The following is a 20,836-nucleotide window of genomic DNA, read 5'->3' as shown; positions in this document are numbered from 1 at the left end:
GGGGCTGAACCCGGCACCCTAGTCCTAGTTTGTTACGGTTTTGTTTCTACCATAAATGGGCATTGGATTTTGTCAGCTGCTTTTCTCACAATAATCATGAGCTCTTTGTCCTTGATAATATCAAACACTAATTAATTTTTTAATAGTAGACCAATTTTGCATTCCTGGAATGAATTCCTTAATTTAGCAAATATTTTGTTTGGGGGATGGAACAGGCAGGTGTGGGGTGGGCCAGGTTGAGGCAAGGAGGCTCCTCAGCTGGGGAAGGGGGTCCTGGGAGGCAGCTCAGGTGTCTGGACTCAGTGCCCAGGTTGGAGTGGGGCTGCGCAGCTGTAGGCCCATTAGGACTGCTGGTCCCTGACCTCTGGCCAGACACACCCACATGGAGCAATAAAACCCTGAGCAGCCTGGGTGAGAAGGAACAGGGCCAGACTCCTGAACACCCGGACTTGCAACTCCAGCTTTGCCAGAGAACAGCACTGAGCAGGACCCCAGCTGTCCAGCCATGAGGAGGTGATGCCAGGGCCCCTGGGCTCCAACCCCCCCTATTCACCAAAACCTGGCTACTGTAGCTGTGGGCCCAGGAGCCTTGACTCAGATTGCCCCTGAGGGCTCCTCTGTCCCCACCCAGGGCCTGGCTCAAGCAGAGGGTAATGGAGGGAGGGGAGGGAGAGGCTCTTTCTCCCCCCATGGTCCCCAGGTTTGCACAAGAGTGCTGTTCCCTGGGGCCCTGACCCAGTGGAAAATCACCTGCGGATCCCCTGCCCCAGGAGTTGGAGGAGGCACCAGGCTGTGCTGGCCCCAAAAGAAAGGGGTGAGGGTAAAAAAGATAAGAGATGGTTACTGGAGGCTGCAAGGGGCTGGGGGCAGGAGCCAGGTACCTGGAGGTTACCTAGATACTAGGGTTTGAGGCTCAGGGAGGACCCTGATCAGCAGGGGCAGTGAGAGAGAGTCCAGGGGTGAACCAAGGCTCCCCCTGCCCAGTGTAGGAGCCAGTGTCTGCTGAGGGGACTTGAGGGCAGCCAGAACAGCTGAACTCCAACCAAGGCCCTCATGGTATACCTGTCCTCTGCCCTTTGGTCCCCACCCCTAAGTACTGAGTCATCCAGGAAAAGGTCCGAAGGTTTCTGAGACTGCAATCCATACACAGCAGATAGTGCATGCCACACACACCACACACACACATGCACACACCACACACCTGCACACCACATGCATGCATGTTACACACACATGCATACTACCCAGTGCTCATGTACCATACACACCTGCACACCATATATACCACACTGCACTACCACACCACGCCACATGTCCAGATAGGCCTGCCAGCCTTTCTGCCTGCATGTTGTGGCCACTTTCTACCCATGAGCCCTCCAGCAGATGCCCCACACTGGGGGGCATAGCCTCAGGGGCACTGTGGGTGTGGCACTGAGCCAGGGCATCCATCCTCCCATCAGTGTGGTCACACCTGTGTGTGTGCATATGTGCATGCAGGTGTACAAGTGTCAGTACTGACTGTCAGTGCCTGCCAAGGTAGAGTCCATCCAGGGTATGGGGTACAGTAGCCATGGGTGGGGTAGCCCGGGCTTGAGGGTATAGAAGTTATACCATGGACATCTCACATGCCTCTCCTGCCTGCAAGTCCTTTTCTGTCAGATGAGGGACATAAGCTGTCTGCAGACTCTTCAGGGACCCATCCCAGGACAGCCTTCTTGCCAGGATGGATGCCACAACCCCATCAGCTTCCATCTGGGTTCTGCAGGGGTTGGGGTGGGATAAGCTAATGGAGGGCAGCCCCTTGCCCACCTCACACCCCCTCTCTGGTCCCACAGGCTCCTCCTGGTCACCTGCTTGGTGACTGTGCTGCTGCAGGAGGCAGGTGCAATCCCAGTGCCCCAGGTATGTGTGGGCCCCTTTGCCTGGTCCCCACCCCTGGCTGTCACCTGTCCTACTCATCAGGGGACATTGGGAAAGCCCCCTACTCCCATACTGGCCCAGGAGAACAGAGGCAGGGCACTGACATGAGTGCAGATGCTGTGTGGCCACGGCCACGTGGCACTCAGGTGTGGTCACAGGATGAGGAAGGGTAGGTGTTCTCCCACTGGGACCTGACAGGAAAGCCTCCACAACACCCAGGTGACCCCAGGTGGGGGACATGGGCCTCAATGGCACCTAGGGAGACTCCATTGAAGTGGATCTTCATCGTACCTGGGCAGGTAGCTCACCTGTACTGTCTGTGTTGATAGCAGTGGCCTGGGCTGGGACTGTGGAAGGGGTCTGCCCTGAGAATAACGAGGATGAAGAAAGCCCACCCCTTCAGAGCCACCCCACAGCTGCCTGGAGCTGGTCATTTCCCGGGGGGACCACCTTTGCTTCACTACCCTCTCACCACTTTGTCTCACAAGGTGCTGTTCTCAGAGCTGCTGAGGCCTGCCCCAGGCCACCAGCCAGGGAAGGGAGGGGCAGGTGTAGCTTCTAGTCTCTCAAGAAATGAACCAGTGCCAAGGGCTGGGGTGCAGTATAGGTACCAAGCCAAAGCTAAGCCCAGGTCCCTGCTAAAGAGCTCAGCCTTCCCTGACTGAACCCTGGTAGGCTGCTGGTCTCACTTTACTACCTGTAATTTTGATATCCAGAGTAGCTCTTAGCCCCTAGAGACATCCACAGGTTGAGCTGGACCCCTTCCTATAGCCCCAGGTGGGTCTTGCAGTGGTCTCTCCCTGAGTGTCCTCCAACTTAGTGCTCCTGACTGGCAGAGCCCACACTTGTGACTCACTCTCCCAGGTCCTTGTCAAGACCAACGGCAAACACAAGGTTGCTGAGCAGGACACAGAAAAGTAAGTGCCCCAGAAGGCCCCTCACACACTTCCTCAGAGTTTTGGGTTGCTCTGTGGCCCTTCTTGGACATGGGGTGCACTGGGTAGATGGACAGGAACCCTGCCCAGCAGCTTTCAGGAGAAGGCAGTGCTTGGGCTCTGGGGATCCCTCAGCAGTGGGCTTCACATCAGGAACAAAGGTGTCTGGGGGACTCCTGGCCATGCCGCCCCTCGCAGCTCCCTTGCAGCCTCCAGGTGGATCAGCATGGTCATCCTTGAGGACCCTGACCAAAGTAGGCTCTGACCTTCCCAGGCCTAACCATCCCCAGTGGCTCAGAGATCTGGGAAGGCCTGGCTGGACACTTATCCTGGGTCTCTGGGGCAGTAGGCTGGAGTGACTTTCCAGGGCCAGCAACTGCCTGGGGGCAGCTCTCTGGTGGGAAAGCCTATGTCCACCTCCCCCCCTGCCATCACCTGCAGGTGGACCTGACCCAGCTGTGTTGGCAGGGCCTGGGACACCCGAGCCGTGGAACCTCTAGAGAAGGATGACCAGCTGGGGAAGCTGCTCCCTGTGCCCAAGTGGAAACCTGCAGCTGAGAAGTTGCCAGGTCAGGGTGGGACCAAGGCCACAGCAGTGGAGTCTGCCCCACGGGTTCACTCGGATATATGGGCCAGTGGGAAGAGGTGGAGGAGAGGGTCTTGGGAGGGAGACTGAGACTACACGTCCATCTACCTGTCCCCAGATATCAAAGCCTGGGTGGAGACCAAGGACATCTTGGGCCACTTTTGGAGTCCTCAGCAGGGTCCTGAACCTGATCTTGACAGTCTGTACCACCCGCTACCTGAGGAGGTCCAGGGTGAAGAAGGGCCCACGTTGAGGGTGATGCTGTCTCTCCAGATGCTGCAGGGACCAGAGGAAGATCTAGACCACATCTATCACCCCATGGAGGGCTTCAGGGGACCTTGACCACTTCCCACCTCTGCCCTAAGGCCCAGGCTATGGGGACTGACGATCCTCACCAACAAGAGAAATAAACACCTGTGAACAGGTGGAAGGCTATGACTACCTTTAAGACCAGTGACCCTGAGGCCCAGTCTGCTCTCTGGGAGGAGGAGCCACATCAGCCCCACCTGTGGCACAGAGAGCCTCCCAGGGGCACAAGGGCCTCCCCAGACTCACCTCTGTGCATGAGGGGTTGAGGTGAGGGTGTGTCAGCAGTTAGTATGGGAATAACCTCAGCAGAGAAGTAGAGCTTACGGAAGGGGCCTGAGAAAGGAGAGCACTGGGGAGGAGGAAGGCTGAGACAGTGGGGGCTCAGGTGGACAGAGGCATAGGTACACAGGTACATACATGCACAGGCCCAGCTTGGACTTCATTCTAATTTTTTAGGGCAGCATCTGGCTCTGTCTGGGGTGCTAGTTCTCCTGCATAGCCTCACTCAGCAGGCCCAAGGTCTTTTCACAGGTCAGGCCACCTGAGTTACCTCACACATGATGTGTGCACTGGGGTGCCCGGTGACTGTGCCCTGACAGTGAAAGGGAGGCACTTGGAGCCAAGCCCTCTGGATAGAACCATACATATTTGCCAGCTCCAGAGGTGAAGGCAGAACACCTGGGAAAGGCTCCAGAGGTTAAGGTAGAGTACCTGGGAAAAGCTGCCAGCTCTCCATCCTGATGCGCCCAGTCTGCATGCCTCTGCTGTGGGTTTGTCCAGATGATCCCATGTGCCCTGGGGCTCCCTATATCCCATAAACCTCCCACCTCACCCAGGGACACAAATGGAAGCCCTGAGGACTCACATATACCCGACTCCAAGCCACACAAAATAGGAGCCAGCACCCCCGCTTATGGATGAGTTCCGTGTTGCTGTTGTGAATGATTCCAGAGTCCCACAATATGGATGAAACAGCTAAGGCTGACAGTGACCTTCACCTGGGGCACTGCACCTGCCAACCTGATGAGAACCTCTGAATCAACACATCCCTGCCCTCGGCCCAGGTCTCAGATAGCCCCTAATCCCTGGGGCTGGATGGCTCAAAGTCTTCCTGTGTTAGTCAGTCTTTGTGTTGCTTTGTGACAAATTACTTAATTTGTCAGAAATAACTTAAGGGAGCATTGTTTTTTTGGCACATGGTTTCAGAAGCTTCAGTCCGTCATGATGGGGAGGCTATGGTGGAATAGCACACATCATAGCAGTCAGGAAGCAGAGAGAGAGAGAGAGAGAGAGAGAGAGAGAGAATGCCTGGGCTTTCTCTCTTCCCCCTCTTTATTTCTTCTGGGTCCCATTCTATAGGATGGTCCTGCCTGCATTCAGGCTAGATCTTTTCCCTTTAGTAAATCCTCTCTGGAAACTCCCTCCCAGACACACCCGGGGTGCTTTACTAATCTCCTGGGCACTCTCAAACCAATTTTGTTGGCAATCAAAACTAAACATCACACCCTCTCCAGGTCACTCCTACGTCAGGTCAGGGATGGCCAGGGACATTAACAGAGCAATTCAGGCACAAGTAGTTAGGAACCAGTGCCCAGTGGGCACTCTGACCAGTATCCCTGAGAAAAGCCAGGGTCAAGATTTGGGCTGACCTTGAATGGGGGTATGGCTCAAGTAATTCAGCATTTACATAGTGAGCATGAGGCCCTGAGTTCAAACCCTAGAACAGCCCCCTCCCCAAAAAAGATGTTTGGCTGCCCCACCTGAGCCCTGTCCACCACCCCCCAGGTCTCAAGCAGGTGGAGAATCTGTGGATTGCTGGGGCTCCAAGAACCTGGTGTCTGCCAGGACCAAAGGTAGCTATTGGCCTAGCATGGTGTTTGTGCCAAGTCTCTCTTGCCAGGATCCCCATGGGCATCTCCTTCAACTCCTGAAGGGCTCAGCTGAGTGCAGCCAGGAGAGGCAGAGGGAGCTGGGGGACTCACGAGTGTGCCGTCATGGTGGGCATGCTGCTGAGGCAAAGGGAAGCAACTGGCCAGCTCAGCTCTGTGACTGAGCCAGGGTGGTCTGTGTGCCAGGGAGGTCTCCTACCCAAAACCCAGTGTGGCTCCTTCATGCTCCTCGTGGAAGTGGGGATGCTGTAAGGTGAAGGCAGAGACCTCCAAACCCAGCCACACTAAATTCCTACTTGCAATTTTTCCCCCTTACTCCCTTAAATCACCAGAAGGTAACTGGACTGTCCTTGGGTCACCTTTCTCTGTTGTCTGCCTGTTGCTAGGTAACGCTGCTTACGTGAAATGACTGATGGGCGCCCCACTGAAGTCGACTCCATTGGTAGTCACAGCTTTGGCTTCCCTGGGTGCAGTGGCCGGGGTTGCGGGGACCCTGAATGCTCTACCTGCAGAGCTGTGGCCAGACACCCTGGCTCAGAGGACCCTGGCTCCTCAGCCAGTGGTGCCCAACCCCTCACACTTGAGCCACCCCCAAGCCTGGGGGCTGTGTCATCCTTCCTGAGAGAGCCAGTGGCAGTGTGGCCTGAACATAAGTCAATGTCAGTGGGCGCTGGTGGCTCATACCTGTCTGTAATCCTAACTACTTGGGAGCCTGAGATCTGGAGGATCACAGTTCGAGGCCAGCTTGGGCAAATAGCTCTTGGGCTCCATCTCCACAATAACCAGAGAAAAATGGGCTAGAGGTGTGGCTCAAGCAGTAGAACTCCTTCTTTGCAAGCACAAAGCCCTGAGTTCAAACCCCAGTGCTACCAAAACAAAAGTTTGAGTGTTAATTGGACCCAGTAGCCTTCTGGTGGGCACAGGCACTCCCCAGAAGAGAGTGGACCAAGATTTAAAAAGGTTCTAGTGCCAGTGAAAAACGAGCAAGAGATGTGAACATTCGTGCCACCCAAGAAAGTAGATGGAGGCAGCACCAGGCCCATAAAAATCATACACAAATCATACACAAATCAGGGAATGAAAATTAAGACACATGGGGCAGAAGAGCTGGACTCACCCTGCTGGCGAGGATGTGAATTAGCACAGTTCCTTTGGACCATCTGAGAGGTCTATACAGTGGCTTGAGACTCAGTCTAAGCATCCCCCCCCCCCCCAACAACACCACCGCAAAGCTATTCCTGGCCCTCCAAAGCTACCTCTGTATCTTTACCTCCCGGGACAATGGGGGCTTCAAGCCGGAAGCAGCCGGCTCACATCCAACGTCATCTTTGAGCTCCATTTGACTGCTCATGCATATGCAGTAGGTACTCACTCACTGATCACAGCCCTGGGGCCCAGGCCACACCCAGGCCTCTCTGGTCCTACACCAGCGTGGTCGGCACCACCCACACTGGCACCCAATGTCACTTCCAAGGGTCTGCATTTCTTGCTCCCAAAGCATCCATGCCAACCCTGCTACCTGCTCTCCTGCTTGGGACTGAGGGAATGGCTCTGGTCAAGATCCACCCATGTCTGCAACCTGAGTGGCAATGCAAAGCCCTCACCCTACTCAATGGCATCTAATGTACCCCCCTCCAGACCCCCCTCCCACAAACACCATGCACCCTGGCGAGTCCCAGCCTCCTGCCCAGTCCCAGTCTCCTACTCAGCAACCAGGTCCCTGCCCAGTGCCCAGGCTCAATCCTCATTTCCCAACTGAGGATTCACTGGGGGTGGGGTGAGGGTGGGGGTGTTCTTTGGGAAGCTGTAGGCTCTGTGGAGTTCAGCACAAAAGAAGTCTGTGTAAGAACAGAACCTTTAGGTTGAAGGTTGACAGTGACTAGGTTTTCCCATCATTTTCACAAATTGGGGGAATCCAGTGCAGGTCAGGGCTCCCCAAGACCTGCCAGCCTCTCGAGCCCTAAGTTAGGGCCTGGGTACAGATGATGCCATGGGGAGGCCCACTGGTCGGGCTCAGGTATTGTTGGTTCTTCTCACCCAGAGTGGTCTTCATCAGGCCTATAGAGGAGCGAGGACAAGTGTCCCCTTCTTGAGGATGATATTTCCATAGAGGGCCGTCTCCCTGAAAGAAGACTGTACTGAGACCCCAGCTCTGCCCTCAGGGACAGACCAGAATCCATCTGCTTCCATCCCTCCTGCTGGACAAACAGGGAGTCCTGCCATCCAAATCCTTCCTGTTCTTGAGAGCCCTCCAGTCTCAGCTGAGCAGAGTGGAGCACCCAAGGACTTGGGGGGGGGCTTGCCCAGGCCAGCTGGACCCAGTGGGAACCTACCCAGTTGCAACAACAGCAAAAGCCTTCTTTGCTCGTTCATAAAACTCAAACCTCTCTATCTTCACAAGGGGTTTCTGGAAGACAAAACAGCATGGTTGAAGGAAACCTGCCCAGAAGCCAAGAGGCAGCAGCACCAACAGGCCAGGCCCTCTGGGCTCCACTCCCCTGACTCTCCAGGTGCAGAGGTCCCAAAGGCACCCAACCTCTGACTCCGAACTGGACTGTGGGGACATGGGGTATCTCTCATGTTCTTGTCCAGAGCCTGCAACCGGTGAGATGCCTGCTGGACTTGGCATCCTCCTGCCTGGGACCACTCAGCCAGCTCTGAAAACCCATTTGAGCTTCCTCTGAGCTGCTGGGGGAGAAGGGTGCGCATTGCCCAGGACGGGAACCCCTGGTCTGTTCCCCAGGTAGGTCCTGCCCAAGATCTGTGAAATGGAGAATTGGTATGTCCCCTGCTGGGCAGGGATGTGGGCTGTGAGACACAAAGACCACAATGTGGATGAGTGGTGAAGAGAGAGACCTGGGGCAAAGACCTTGAGGTGAGGAGGGAACATCAAGCAGCCCATAGCCCTGTGGATCAACTCAAACAGACTTCCCAGGAAGAGAGAAGGATCCAGGAGGAGGTGGGAAGCTCTGGGCATAGAGGAAGGTGGGCACGTGACTCAGGTGCACTTCCATCCCACCAGCAAGCAGGCACCTGGTGGTCCTGAGTGCTGGCACAGTGCTGGGTGAGAGCCATGTGAGGACAATTTGGAACCCCCCCCATTTCACTCTTCCTGAGCCCCTGGGAGAGAGGGTCTCTGGTCCCTTCCCATAGTTGGCACTGCAGGCTTACCATGCAGCCTGCCCCAAGCAGAAGGGACTCGTAATCTTGCCACACTGGGGTCTGCAGGCCTCTCTCCTTGTCACTGGGCACGAGTTCCATGACAGCAGCCTGTGGGGACAGGGGTCAGCTCTTTGGCCCTGAGTACCTTCAGGGCTCTCCAGGTTCAGGGCTCACCCTTTCGGGTTATGGTGGTTTCCTCCCACTCCAAGGCAAGTGGCCAGTGAAGCTGGCCAAGGGGAATCTGAGGCCCAGAGCGGCAGCATGGCCTCCAGGCCCTTACCGGGCTCTCCACATAGGTGTCCAGGGGTAGCAGCTTCAGCACAGCCTCCAGGAGCAGCGGGATGCCCAGGCCTGAGAGGGCAGAGATAGACCTAGACCTCTGCTCTCCTCCACAGTCTGGCCCCTCACCTGCCCAAAACGTTCACTTCCGGGCAGCCAGCAAGGATGACTGGGGGCTGAGGACACTGCTGCCCCCAGCCCAATCTCACTCACCATCTGCCCGGATCTCCACAGGTCCACACTGACAGATGGAGGAGGTGGGGAAGTTGGCGTCTGCAAGAACTGAAGAGGCAGTGGTACAGGCCCAGGGCAGGGCCCTTCACTCTCCCACATGGTCACCCACATGGCTACGCATCCGCATCCCACGCAGTCACATTACCTTGTGCAGCCCGCCCACCAGGTGTGTCAACCATCCATCCTCCCACCCTGGTCAGGGGCACAGGTGTTGGCCCCCTTCAGAGCCAACAGGGTAGGAAAGACAGAAAGGGGGGTGGGAGGGTGAATCCCATGCCTGGGGGGAGAGCGGACCCCTTCCCCCCAGCTCCTGGTCTCCCAGCTGTGCTCCAGGGCCCGAGGCCCCAGACAAACTTCTGCAGACATCAGCGACAGTCCAGGCGGTGGCGGCCCTTGGGCGCTGTCAGAGGCTGTAAGGGGACCTGGCTGGCTCCGCCTGTCCCGGGGGCGCCGCTAGCCCGGGACACCCAGGCTGCGGGAGGGGCGGGACCTGCCCCATCCAGGGCCACCTCGTGACCACCTAGGCGGCCGTCCAGGACGTGGCGGGCCGAGCGAGGGCCCGGAACTGCCGGCCTCACTCCCTAAAGGAGCGGGGAGGTGCCTTCCTGCTCCGAAGGGCTAGGTGGCCACTGCGGTGCCCCCAGAACCAGGTGAGAGCCTGGTTCCTCCTCCCTTCCACCAAGGGCACCGTGGTGGACTGGGCACTTGCCCAGGGTCCCCACCGCCCGGCCCCCGCGCGCTCACCGATCTCGTCTCCGTGCCCCATGCGCGCCAGCGCGAACAGCAGGTCGGGGGACAGCACGGCGGGGATGCCCTTGAGCGCCACCATGGCCGCGGCCGGGCAGGAGCGGGGCCTGATGGACCTGGGCGGGCTCTGAAGAACTGGGGTAGGTCTGACGGGCTGGGGCGGGGCTGGGAGTGGGGCCTGGGAGGAGGGATCGAGCCCAGGGGGCGGGTCATTCCCAGCTGGACGCTGGGGTGTGGCCAGGACCACGGCGGGGCCCTGCGCAAGGCTCAGAAGCATGGCAGCTGTGGGAAATTCGGGAATCAATCAGTGTGGGAAGGACGACAAAGCCACAGCAAATACCTGGAAAAACACATCTGTGTGCTTTTGGCCAGCGCCACAGCACAGACACTGCAGCCGAGCTGGGGTGGCAGAGATGGGAGGGGTGAGGGCTGAGACTGAGCAGTGTTCATACCCCCCCAAAGCTAGGAAGTACAGGAAGGCAAGCCAGTGCGAATGTGACGGGTTTCAGCTTCAAAAGTAAATCAAACCTCCCAAAGTATAATGGGTTAACTAGCTCAAAACAGGTGGGAGCCTCATTGGGACTTGGGGTGTCCCTCCTTGGGGACGCCAAATAGTCCACTGTCCCGAACTCCCTGAAGCTTGGGACATGAGAAATCTCAGTTTAGAGGTTAGTCCCCATCCCCACCAAGGTAGAGCTGAGCCCCTTTGATGCCCTGGGGCAAAGCAATATTGAGCCCTGTCTTGCTTCTGGTGGGCACTGAGACTGTATAAAAGAGTTCCCAGGCGGGAACCCCCAGGGTTCATTGCTCAAAATCAAATTACAGAGGCAGAGACCCAGTAAACACAAAAATTAAACTGATGAATGGGTTTTCTCAGTTTAAGGTGTCTGTCCTCCCTTGGCCCTGAAACTTTCTGTACCTTCTCTGCTTGCTTATTCCACTGGGTGGACAGTCTTACTCAAAATAAACCTGCACAGGTATTCAGCTTTAATGAATGAGCACCTTCATGTCTTGCACCATGAAAACCGGGCCTCCCCAGGCTCCCTGCATCAAAGAGCACATTCCGCCCAATCAAATCCCCTTTGTACCTATTTCTGTAAGCAAGGGTGTGCCCAACAGTGCAAGATCCTGAGGCTCACCTGCTAAGGTCACCTGCCTCTTGTGTGAAGATGACTGAGACCTAGGCATGGGTCCTCTGACAGTTGAAGTCAATGGAACCCACCACTTCCTTCTCCCTGCGGTGCCAACTTCTGGTCACAGCACGTGAAAGGACAGGCAAGGATGGGTACACTGCTGAGCTGATACCTGCAAGGCAGCTGAGCCAAACACAAGCTGTCACCTGAGGTGGCAAAGGTCAGATCAGTTCTTAGTGAGTGATCCACTCCCTGTCTAGCTCAGATCCTCCAGGGCAAGTGCTCACACGCTCTTGGCCCACACCTGCCCAAAGCATGGCCACAATCCACAGTGTCTGTGCTAAGCTGTGGGGCCAGGTAGAGGAGACACCTGTAAATGGTGTACTCACATGGCTACTGAACTGCAGGTGAATGTACTTCACAAGGCGAGGAGGGCCCTGAGGCCAGGTGTCAGGCCGGGGATCATTTGCTTTAGCTAAGTTGTGCAGTGTGTGGTCAGCGCACTGGTCTCTGTGGCCTAGGCTGTATATTGGCCTTGTGATGAATTCCGAATGCTCAGTTATGATGTGTTTTATCCTGGAGTCCCAGGCAGGTCTCAACCCACTTCTCTTAGGTAGAGAGCCCTGTTCTGGTTTGCAGCCAGCATAGCCAAGTCCCTTGAGAGGTGGGTAGCCACTGTTGGGGTGTGGGAGGGGGCTCATAGCAACCTGGGTGTCCACTTGCTGAGATGCAGAATTCTCAGTCTCACCTTAACGAGTCTGGGACTGCCGTGGGACTTTGGAGCCTCAGACCTGAGGCTGCCTCTTTTACCTGTGAGGACTGCAGGCCTTAGGTGGAGGCACATGGTCCAGCCTCCAGGACTTGTGCCATTCTCCCAGACACTTGCTGGAGAACCAAGTTTGAAATGGAGGGTTGAGCATTCTGAGAAGAGGGTGGTTTCTTTAACTATGGCCACTGGGTCATCTAGGTTCCCCTAGCCCCATCTGGTACCTGGCCTTCCTGGAGTCTGAAGCCACCATGTCCTTCAGGGTGGCTCTTCTGCCACTTCTGTGTTCAAGGTCTTCAAACCTCACACAGTAAATGGCACCAGCCTTGTTCATGGTTTAGATCAGTTACTTCCTATCAAATACTTCCTACCCTGAGGCTTCCTGGTGCTTCAGCAACCATGGATTCTGTGAGCACTGAGGATTCCAGGGCCTCCCTTGGGTTCTGGTCCAGCTCCAGAAATCTCCATTTTAAGCAAATGCCCCAAGGTTCAGATGGAAGCAGCCCCACATGGACCCTGGAGCCCTCCATGGCCTCACATTGCCAGGAAGTGCTGGGGGTGCTACAGAAGCACACGTAGATGAGTTAAGATGAGGAAGCTTGTGTTGTGTGCAAGTAACATGACTGAGAAAAATGCTACCGAAACAAGAAAAAGTAGCACTAAACAGCATAAAAAGAAAGAAACCAGGACAGTCTCCTGTGGAGTGCCATGCAGAAGTGTGAATGGAATGCCACTTAGGAAGCCAAGCTCCACACTAAGCATGTGTGCATCTGGGCACAGAAAGATCTCCAGCAGGCTCAAGGCCAAGTGCTCACAGCGGTCGGTTACCTTAGGGACATGGCACGGGGATAACTAACTTAATGCACTTGTTTTTGTGATAATGTTATCACTTATAATGAAACAACTATTTTTTTAAAAACCCCTGATTTATAGGACATTTGATCTCTAGAAATGATTAAAAGCGAGGTATAACTAATTTGAAGCAGTCACTTTAATCAGATTATTCCGTTCAAAATCAGCAGACAGGAGCATCCCTGAGCAGCCACATCCACAACTGCAGACGGGACAGGCACAGCTTTCCACCAGAACACAGGTGTGCAAGATAGGGCAGCTGGTGCAAGCACATGTCCCTGAATGAATGGACACCGAAGGCTCCTTGTGATTCAGAATGTGCTCTGATCATATGCAATGTGCTTAACTCTCTTGATGGCCACAGCCCCATGGCCATGGGTGGGAACTGTGTTGTGCCCTACACTACCCTTGGGGAGGATAGTTTATTGGATTTTGAACTGACAGGCTGCACTTTCCTCTCTGGTTCTCAGTTGTCTTTGAAGTTTGCCTTCCTCTTCTCCACAAACGCAGCCATGCCTTCTCGCCGGTCATCCTGGCAGGAAAAGGAAGAAAAGCAGAAGTGATACATCTTCCTGCTGAGCCCCACTGTGGCCTGCCTGAGGGCTGCTCTTGTTGTGCTCTTCCTGCCTGGGTTCAAACAATCCCCGCCATGTCAGCCTCCTGAATGCTGGAACTACAGGCTCACCATGGTGCCTGTCTACCAACTGCACTTCAAGTGTGACCCTTTTTTCAATAAGAAATGACCTTATAGTACTGGGGATATAGCTTAGTGGTAGAGTACTTGCAACCTGGGTTCAATTCCCAGCACCTTAAATAAATAAATAAATAAAAAAGGCCCGAGAAAGCTTCCTATTTGAACTTCCACACATTGTACCTTTTACCAAGGCCACTGATAGAACAAGTCTGATGGACAGAGAAGAAGCTTAACAGCTCTGACCAAAAGGAAGTGGCATCTAATGACAAATCCAGCCAACACCCACCACATACTTGAACCTCAGGCAGAATATTGTTTGTTACTCACTGTGGCAAAGGTGGAATAGAAGAGTTTCTTCTCTAACTTATTTCCTTCTGCTAACGTCATTTCGAAGGCTGAAAAAGAAACCCTGAAGTCACGAGATGGGATGCTATGGGGGTGCAGAGCATCTGTGAGGTGACAGTCTCTCCTTTGTAACCCACCCCAAAACCCCACTGACACCTGGGAAGCTCCTCGCTGGGGCAGTTTGCCCCCTTTGTCAAGTGCATGGCCCCAGCTGAGGTGCCCATGTGGACAAACTGCTCTTCCTGGCCTCCTGAATACCCTCAGTGATGGCCCAGGGTCCCCAGCGGGGAGAACTAGATGAAAGGCAGAATGGCAAAATCTGTCCAGTTACAAGGATCTGAGGTAGCTGGTGAAACTGAAAGCATAGGAAAACAGAAAGGATAAAAACCAGAAGGAAACACAATTTGCTCTAGGCCTTATCCTGGGCCTTTCTTTTCAGGGAGGACACAGAGCAGTGGCCCAAGATATGACCTTGCCAGAACCCTTGGTCACTTCCCTGCGGCCATTACATGGCTAGCACCCCAAATATCAGCACATCTGACCAAGGTCAGTAGCAACCCCGCAGGCCAGCATCTCCTCTGGCGGTAGCAACAGGCTGAGGCAGCAAGACTTCGTGAGTCATATACCTCAGCCTCCAGCTGACTCTTTATAGGAGCAGCACAGTGTCATTCCAAATGCTGAGATTACATTAAGATTCTCTCATTTAATCATTTATCTCAAAAATTACCACTACATTAAGACTCAAGCAGCTCTGAGGAGGAGCGGTCAGATAGGCTTCACCAGCAGAGTAAACCCGGGCTCCTGCAGATGCTTTTGGAGCTGGGTGACCTGAGACCCCAGTCTGCAAGCTCTCTGCATAACCACAAGGCAGGCTGAAGAGGGAAGCCCTCCAAACCAGATCCTGGAACACCACGTTTTCCCACAAACCAGAGACCAGCTTGACTTCAGGGGGTATGGCTGTGGCTTTCTCCTCCCAGCACCCCATTGCTGTTACCTCCCAGGCCTGGTCCAGACTTGGACCCTGGTATGAAGGGACATTCAGAACACTTCAACATAATCTGTGAGTGACTAGAACCTGGAATTCTTAAGGCACGATCTCGACCATGAGAACCCCATTTCTGTCCAGGACTGGCCACAGCACATTCAGAGCCTCACAACCCCATCTGCAGTCCTGGGGACCCTCTCCACTTTCTCTTCCCAGCAGAACCCTACCTGCATTCACGGATTCTTTGGCCATGGCTGCTATAATTTTGGAATTGCTGGCAATTTTTTCTGCACACTGGATGGCCTCTTCAACCAGTGTTTCAACAGGAAAAATCTTGCTTACCAAACCTAAAACATGGAAAGCGTAACATGGAAGTGTGAGCAACACAGAAGTAGGAATGATTCACAGAAACAGCACCAGCTCCATTTCTCCTGGAGCCCAGTGATGTCTGGGAGCCCAGTGTTCTGAGTGTTGAATAAGAGACAGTTGTCCCCAAGGATGGGGTAGTTCCATACCCAGGGGGCTGAGGTCACTGAGAATTCAGACACACAGGCAAGGGTGTCCTCAGCATCAAAGAGCAGACACAGGAGGACATGGGGACTGACTAGAGAGAGAAAGGGCCAGTGTGCAAAGGTCTGGGAGACCTCCACTACCTACAATGGTGTGTGGGAAGGGGATATTGTCTTATTATCCTCTAACCTGGACATGTGCTGTCACTCTCTTGTATACAAGGTATTTTAAGATATAAAACCCAAAAGGAAGACCCAGAGGCTCTGGACTGATCACCCCCAGGAACAGCCAAACCTCCACCTGGCTCCTGAAGGCAGATGTCCCACCTGCTTGCTTAGCATCCTGGGCTGAGATGCGGTCACCAGTGAGGACCATCTCCATTGCTAGTGACTTTCCAACTGCGCGGGTGAGTCTCTGGGTGCCCCCCGCACCTGTAGGGAGAGGGTTGCAGTCACAGCTGTTCTGTGTCAAGTGAGGCTGAGAAGAAATCCCAGGGTTGGGGGGGCAGCTCAATGTGTGTGCTTAGCATGCACACAGTTCTGTGTTCCATCCCATGACCAAAAGAAAAAGAAACCACAAACCAACAGTTGGTAAGTTCATAGGAGCTGAAGATAAGCCTAAGACAGGAGCTCAGTGGGTGGGCAGGCAGACCCAGCAGGGACATCAAAAGAAACTCCAGGAGCAGGCCCCTGTCCAAGTTTATTCTTCTGATCTTAGGATGGGTCTGTGGGCCCTCCTTGGGCTCTTTCCCCAACATTCTAGAAGCTAATAGGTCTCCTTGACCAGACCCTGAACAAATGCACTGAGCTCACTGCACAAAGCCTTGGAACCTGGCCCATCAAACCCAGGAGGCAGAAGGCTCCTCTGAGTGTGGCCTGCTCCTGAGGACCCAGGTGCCTCCTCTCTGGGTGCCCATCCCTCCTGCCAGGTCTACCAATAGTGGTGGTAGACAGCATTGCTCTTCATCCAATGCCCTAGGGCCCTCCTAGGCAGGGGAGGGGCTGGTGCTGACTCCCTGCTGTGTTGAACTCAGTGAGGTCATGTGACCTGCTGTGGCCAGGGATGTGAGAGTGGATGGGGCTGCAGTCATGTGGTATGGAGAGTTCAGTGCCAGCCAAAACTTCTGTTTTCTCCCAGGTTTCTAACCTACAGAGTTCTGCCACAGGTATAGACCACGAGCAGGAAACACCCACTGTGGCTGTCAGCCAACATCACTGCTGTGTGACACATCAAATGTGGGATCTACCCAGGCACCAGTGCCATCAGGGGCTCTGGTTGGGTGCAAGCTGCGGGTCTGAGGCTCAGGCAGAGAGCACACTAGAGCAATGGAGCTCTCACCTGGGATGGTCCCCAGCAGGATTTCCGGCTGTCCAAACTGAGCTTTCTCACCCGCATAGATGATGTCGCACATCATGGCGAGTTCACAGCCCCCGCCAAGCTGCAGAATGGTTGGCAAGGATAGGTTTTACCACACGAGCTTAGGCAGAAAATCATTCCATTTGTTTATGAACTTTCTCATTACGTGAAACAGTTACAGTACAGCAATGGTCAATCTAGCAGAACAAAGTTAAGTGCTGGGATAAAGTCTCTACAGGAGCTGATGCTGCTCACCAAGGGCTGGCAGACTTCTACAAAGGGCCAGACAGTAAACACTCCAACTCTGCTGTGGTGGCTCAAGGCAGCCAGAGAACTTGGACGTGAATGGCTGTGGCTGACCCTTGGGGACAGGCTTCATTGAGTAGTCACCATGTGGAACTTTAAACCAGCCCCACACTTCCCAACAGTTGAGGGTTGCAGGGACCCTGATGTGCCAGCAGGTGGCCCACAGCTTTCACAAGTGTAGGTGGTCACAACAGCAATGGAACCCACACAGGCAAGCCGGTGAGCCTGTGAGAACCAGCAGCTGAGCACCCATCCTCACTTGTTGGAAAAGCGCCACAGGCTGGGAACCACACTTAAGGCCTTTCCAAGACAAAGATATCCACTAAACTTTATTGCACAGCACAATTCCTTCCACCCACCCACACACCCTGGAAGCTGACACTCACAGCATAACCGTTGACAGCAGCAATGACTGGCTTCTTGACCCGGGTGAGTTGGTCCCAGTGGTTCAAGAATTTGCCGGAATAACAGTCCTGAAATGTCTGGTTCTGCATTTCCTTGATATCAGCTCCAGCTAGAAGCAGAAGTGAGGTTCCAGTTACCAGACAGCAGAGCCCACCAGTGTCCCAAAACCATGGGCAGCTGTTGCTCAGAACATGCACAGGCCCTCAGGGCAGTGGGAAACAGCTGATGTGGGGTCCAGCACACACTGAGATAGACGCCTGTTGTAATGAGATAATGCGTAGGGGTCACAGAAGACGGATGCAGTGGACTTAAGAGAAGGCTAAGCTTACTCCTCAGTCGTCCAACCTGGGCAGTAACCCAAGTCACTCTGACCACTTGTTCTGCTGGAGGAACAAACTTGAACACTGAATATACAGAGCTGCTCATCCAGGCAATTCACTTCACAAGTGGGTAAATCCTAGGCCACATGCCATCACAGATGGTGTCTTGTTGCTTCCCACAAGCACGCCTCCCACACCTACCACCACTGCTGCCCAGCACACCTGCAAACGCCTTATCCCCGCCAGTGAGCACGATGGCCCCCACAGCCGGGTCCTCCTCAAAGGCCTCAAGCGCCTGGTTGAGCTCCTTGATGAGGCCATTGCAAAGTGCGTTGAGTGCTTTGGGGCGGTTCAAGCGGATCAGGCCCACACTGCTATTCTTCCCCTTTTTTTCTGTGATGATGTACTCAAAGTTAGCCCCTAGGACAAGAGAGCAATGGGTGATCTCCATCACACAGGTGTCAAAGGCTCAGACACCAAAGGAACTCTGCCCAGTCCTTGTGGCTTCAGCCTTCAGCTCCTGCCAAAACCACTCTCTGCTTTCACACCTGCTTGAGTGTTTAAGTTAAAGAAAACCTGGGCTGGGCATGTAGAGCAGTGGTTGAGTTTGTCTAGCACGCATGAGGCTCTCTTTCCAAAATACAGCACGAGGAAAAGCAGGTCCTCCTGGTGGGAGGGAGATAAAGACAAAGGACCACTTCATTAGGGGGTGACCACAACAACCTAGAGGGGCAGTAAGTTCAGACTTGGCGGGAAAGCAGTCTGGGACTTGGAGAGGAAGGTGAGCTGACAAAGTGAGCAAGTGCCTGTGTGTTAGGTGGTTAGTTCCTTAGCACAGTGCCTGTCCCATGGACTTGCCGAGAGTAACTGCAGTATCATATGAGAAGTGCTGAGCATGCCTGCCACATCGGAGGGCAAAGAAATGGCTGCTGTTTCCAGCTTGCAGCGCAGGAGCTCCAGGGCAGGGCCAAAAATTCCTGGTAACACCGGGTGACACACGCAGGACACCCAGCAGATGAGCCAGATCAGAAGAGGGGAGGGACCATCCAGTTGGGGGGCGGGGCGTAGGCCCCTGGATGGTCAGGCTCAGGGAGAAGTAGTGGACACAGGAGGGGCCTGGACAGGAGGGACTGCAAACTTTGTGTCCAATTTCCAGGCTAAGTTGCTCAACAGGAACCTTTAAAGCTACCTAAACACACATGAAATTTCACAACTAACATCCAAGCGCCCAGCTGGCCGGAGGTCCGGGCACTCAGTGCAGGTATTAAGAGTTGAGAAGCAGCCAGTTACCCAGGGTCCTCCCACTAGACAAGGCTTCCTACAGGCTCCACACACAGTCAGTGCGGCCTGGGCAGTGTGGCAGGGGGCCAAGAATTAGGTGGGGGGTTGTGGGCACGAACCAGACGTGGAAGGGGTCAAGGGTCAGGTGGGAGGACCGGGGGCAGGAGTCTGGGGTTGGGTGGTAGCGATTTCAGGCAGGAGTCCAACTGGGACCAGGGGTCAGGCGGAGGGCTCCGCGGCCCGATGGGGGCTGCAGGCCGGGATCAGGCCGGGGTGCAAGATCAGGAGGTGGTTTCAGAGTCAGGTGTGTGCCGGGTGCAGGTCCGGCATTGGGCAGGTGGTCTGGGGTCAGGCTGGCAGGTTGCGGATCAAGTGCGGGGTGCAGGCTGGGGGTTCGGTGTCAGAAGAGGGGTCAGGACAGGTTTCCAGACCAGGCCAGTCGGGTGGGGTAAAAGACCCCTTCCAGGGCCCGCACTCACCCGAGGCGAAGGGCCGTAGAGCGGGGCATCGGGCGGGGGACCGCAGTGGGCCGGGGACGCGGAGCAGCAGAGCGCGCAGGGCAGCCATGGCGCAGAAACTCCCTCCTCCCCTCCATCGCCCCGCCCCAGGCGTGAGATAACCCGGAAGCGGAAGGGGCGAGATGTGTGGGCGGGGCTATCTCTGCTGCGTGCTCAGCGTCCCCCCCACCCCCAGGATGCCTCGACCCTGCGTCGCCGGAAGCCCCGCCCTCACCACGTCCGCCACCTGGGCGTGCGGACTGCGCGGATGCTCTGGGTGCGGGTGTAGACCGCAGGCGGGAGCGCTTGGGGACAGCTGCCTAGGGACAGCTGTCCTTTGCAGACAAGTGAAAAGTAATGAGGCCTTATTCAGTGAAGTTGCCATGAATTATAACCTTAAGTATGCAGGCAGGTGTTATCAGGCCCCATTTGTATTTCGTCCAGATTCTGCAAGTGCGTGGGTGGAGGGAAAAGACATCAACCGCAGGTAGAAGCAAAGCTGATAACTTCAAGAAAATCATTCAGTTCAAACCTGAATTGAACGCTCGTCAAACTTCATTTCAAGACCGAAGTAAAAGAATTTTCATAGAAACACAAACCACCAAGGAACCTTTACTAAAGGGACGTCTGAATTAGTAGAGAGCAAGCTACCGTGACAGGCAGACCCAAAACAAATGGCTTAAATACGACAGACTTTTTTTTTTTTTTTCCCTAACAACCCAGGACTGGTGGTGTTGAGGTCAGGTGTCCTCTGTGTTAAGGGACAAAAGCACATGTGAAAAAAGAAACTGGGCTTCACAGAAGTTACAAACTTGTGTTCCAAAGACACTCTCAAAATAGTGAAAGACACCCTCAGAATGAGAAAATTTCTTGCAAGTCATGCCTGTTAAAGGTCTTGTGTTTAGAATATGTAACAAACTCTTACAACACAGTGATAAAAGATAACCCAGCTAAAAAGGGCAAAGGGTTGAATATCCACTTCTCCATAGAGATACATAAATGTCTGAGAAGCCATAGTCATCAAGGAAATGTAAATCTAAGCTCCTCATACCTCCCAGGCTGATTATAATAAAAGAGCAGATAATAGGAAGCCTAGGGAAGGATGTGGAAAAGTTGGAACTCTTGTACTCTGCTGGCAGGAGTACAATGGTGGGGTCACTTTGTAGTTTTTTGGTTTTGTTTTTGGTTTCTTTTCTTTTGGTGCTGAGGTTCTGACCAGGGCTTTGCACATGCCAGGCAGGCTCTCTACCAGTGAGCTATGTTCACAGTCCCAGGTGTGAGCACTTTGGAAAGCAGCCTGACAGTTCCTCAAAAAGTTGAACACC

At 54.4% G+C, this 20,836-nt stretch overlaps 3 protein-coding genes and 1 long non-coding RNA gene across 6 annotated transcripts; 2 read left to right on the top strand and 2 right to left on the bottom strand.

The window, feature by feature from the left end:
- The first annotated feature begins 366 nt into the window (after positions 1-366).
- On the top strand, positions 367-3,866 carry Prap1 (proline rich acidic protein 1). Of its 2 annotated transcripts, none has more exons than XM_074078016.1 (5): positions 367-513; positions 1,836-1,902; positions 2,785-2,837; positions 3,324-3,424; positions 3,715-3,866. In XM_074078016.1, exons 1-5 carry the CDS (start codon positions 506-508, stop codon positions 3,849-3,851), a joined length of 366 nt encoding a protein of 121 aa, XP_073934117.1. In that variant the 5' UTR covers positions 367-505; the 3' UTR covers positions 3,852-3,866. The 2 variants fall into 2 exon arrangements, with proteins under 2 accessions (XP_073934117.1, XP_073934116.1); XM_074078015.1 differs by having other exon boundaries at positions 368-513; positions 3,560-3,866.
- A 3,612-nt stretch (positions 3,867-7,478) lies between these two features.
- On the bottom strand, positions 7,479-10,216 carry Fuom (fucose mutarotase). Of its 2 annotated transcripts, none has more exons than XM_020182580.2 (6): positions 10,059-10,216; positions 9,294-9,362; positions 9,082-9,152; positions 8,811-8,909; positions 7,973-8,046; positions 7,479-7,761 (listed from the first exon to the last, which is right to left on the bottom strand). In XM_020182580.2, the coding sequence occupies exons 1-6, from the start codon at positions 10,141-10,143 to the stop codon at positions 7,698-7,700; spliced, it is 462 nt and encodes a 153-aa protein (XP_020038169.1). In that variant the 5' UTR covers positions 10,144-10,216; the 3' UTR covers positions 7,479-7,697. The 2 variants fall into 2 exon arrangements, with proteins under 2 accessions (XP_020038169.1, XP_073934114.1); XM_074078013.1 differs by having other exon boundaries at positions 9,294-9,353.
- Positions 10,086-17,515, top strand: LOC141424726 (uncharacterized). The gene is made up of 2 exons (XR_012449575.1): positions 10,086-10,201; positions 15,569-17,515. It is a non-coding gene; the product is annotated as an uncharacterized lncRNA (long non-coding RNA).
- Positions 12,934-19,650, bottom strand: Echs1 (enoyl-CoA hydratase, short chain 1). Its single transcript, XM_020182579.2, has 8 exons — positions 19,494-19,650; positions 17,956-18,153; positions 17,395-17,522; positions 16,685-16,784; positions 15,673-15,777; positions 15,064-15,183; positions 13,834-13,901; positions 12,934-13,344 (listed from the first exon to the last, which is right to left on the bottom strand). The coding sequence occupies exons 1-8, from the start codon at positions 19,579-19,581 to the stop codon at positions 13,279-13,281; spliced, it is 873 nt and encodes a 290-aa protein (XP_020038168.1). The 5' UTR covers positions 19,582-19,650; the 3' UTR covers positions 12,934-13,278.
- Positions 19,651-20,836: the final 1,186 nt, after the last annotated feature.

The sequence above is a fragment of the Castor canadensis genome, chromosome 7 (genome assembly GCF_047511655.1).
Source record: "Castor canadensis chromosome 7, mCasCan1.hap1v2, whole genome shotgun sequence".
In the NCBI taxonomy this organism is placed as follows: Eukaryota; Metazoa; Chordata; class Mammalia; order Rodentia; family Castoridae; genus Castor; species Castor canadensis.
Note: the sequence above shows the minus strand (reverse complement) of the source record. Positions and strands in the feature narration are given on the sequence as shown.

What these genes read in the sequence shown, in the direction of transcription:
- Prap1 (XM_074078015.1), top strand. An exon ending in GTGCAATCCCAGTGCCCCAG is followed by an intron (nt 1,903 to 2,784) that starts GTATGTGTGGGC and finishes TCACTCTCCCAG; the next exon opens with GTCCTTGTCAAGACCAACGG. An exon ending in GCTGAGCAGGACACAGAAAA is followed by an intron (nt 2,838 to 3,323) that starts GTAAGTGCCCCA and finishes CTGTGTTGGCAG; the next exon opens with GGCCTGGGACACCCGAGCCG.
- Fuom (XM_020182580.2), bottom strand. Translation starts at nt 10,143, where the DNA reads ATGGTGGCGCTCAAGGGCATCCCCGCCGTGCTGTCCCCCGACCTGCTG. An exon ending in GGGGCACGGAGACGAGATCG is followed by an intron (nt 9,363 to 10,058) that starts GTGAGCGCGCGG and finishes CTGCCTCTTCAG; the next exon opens with TTCTTGCAGACGCCAACTTC. An exon ending in ACACCTATGTGGAGAGCCCG is followed by an intron (nt 8,910 to 9,081) that starts GTAAGGGCCTGG and finishes CTGTCCCCACAG; the next exon opens with GCTGCTGTCATGGAACTCGT.
- Echs1 (XM_020182579.2), bottom strand. Translation starts at nt 19,581, where the DNA reads ATGGCTGCCCTGCGCGCTCTGCTGCTCCGCGTCCCCGGCCCACTGCGG. An exon ending in TCTACGGCCCTTCGCCTCGG is followed by an intron (nt 18,154 to 19,493) that starts GTGAGTGCGGGC and finishes CTCTTGTCCTAG; the next exon opens with GGGCTAACTTTGAGTACATC. An exon ending in CGGGGATAAGGCGTTTGCAG is followed by an intron (nt 17,523 to 17,955) that starts GTGTGCTGGGCA and finishes TTCTGCTTCTAG; the next exon opens with CTGGAGCTGATATCAAGGAA.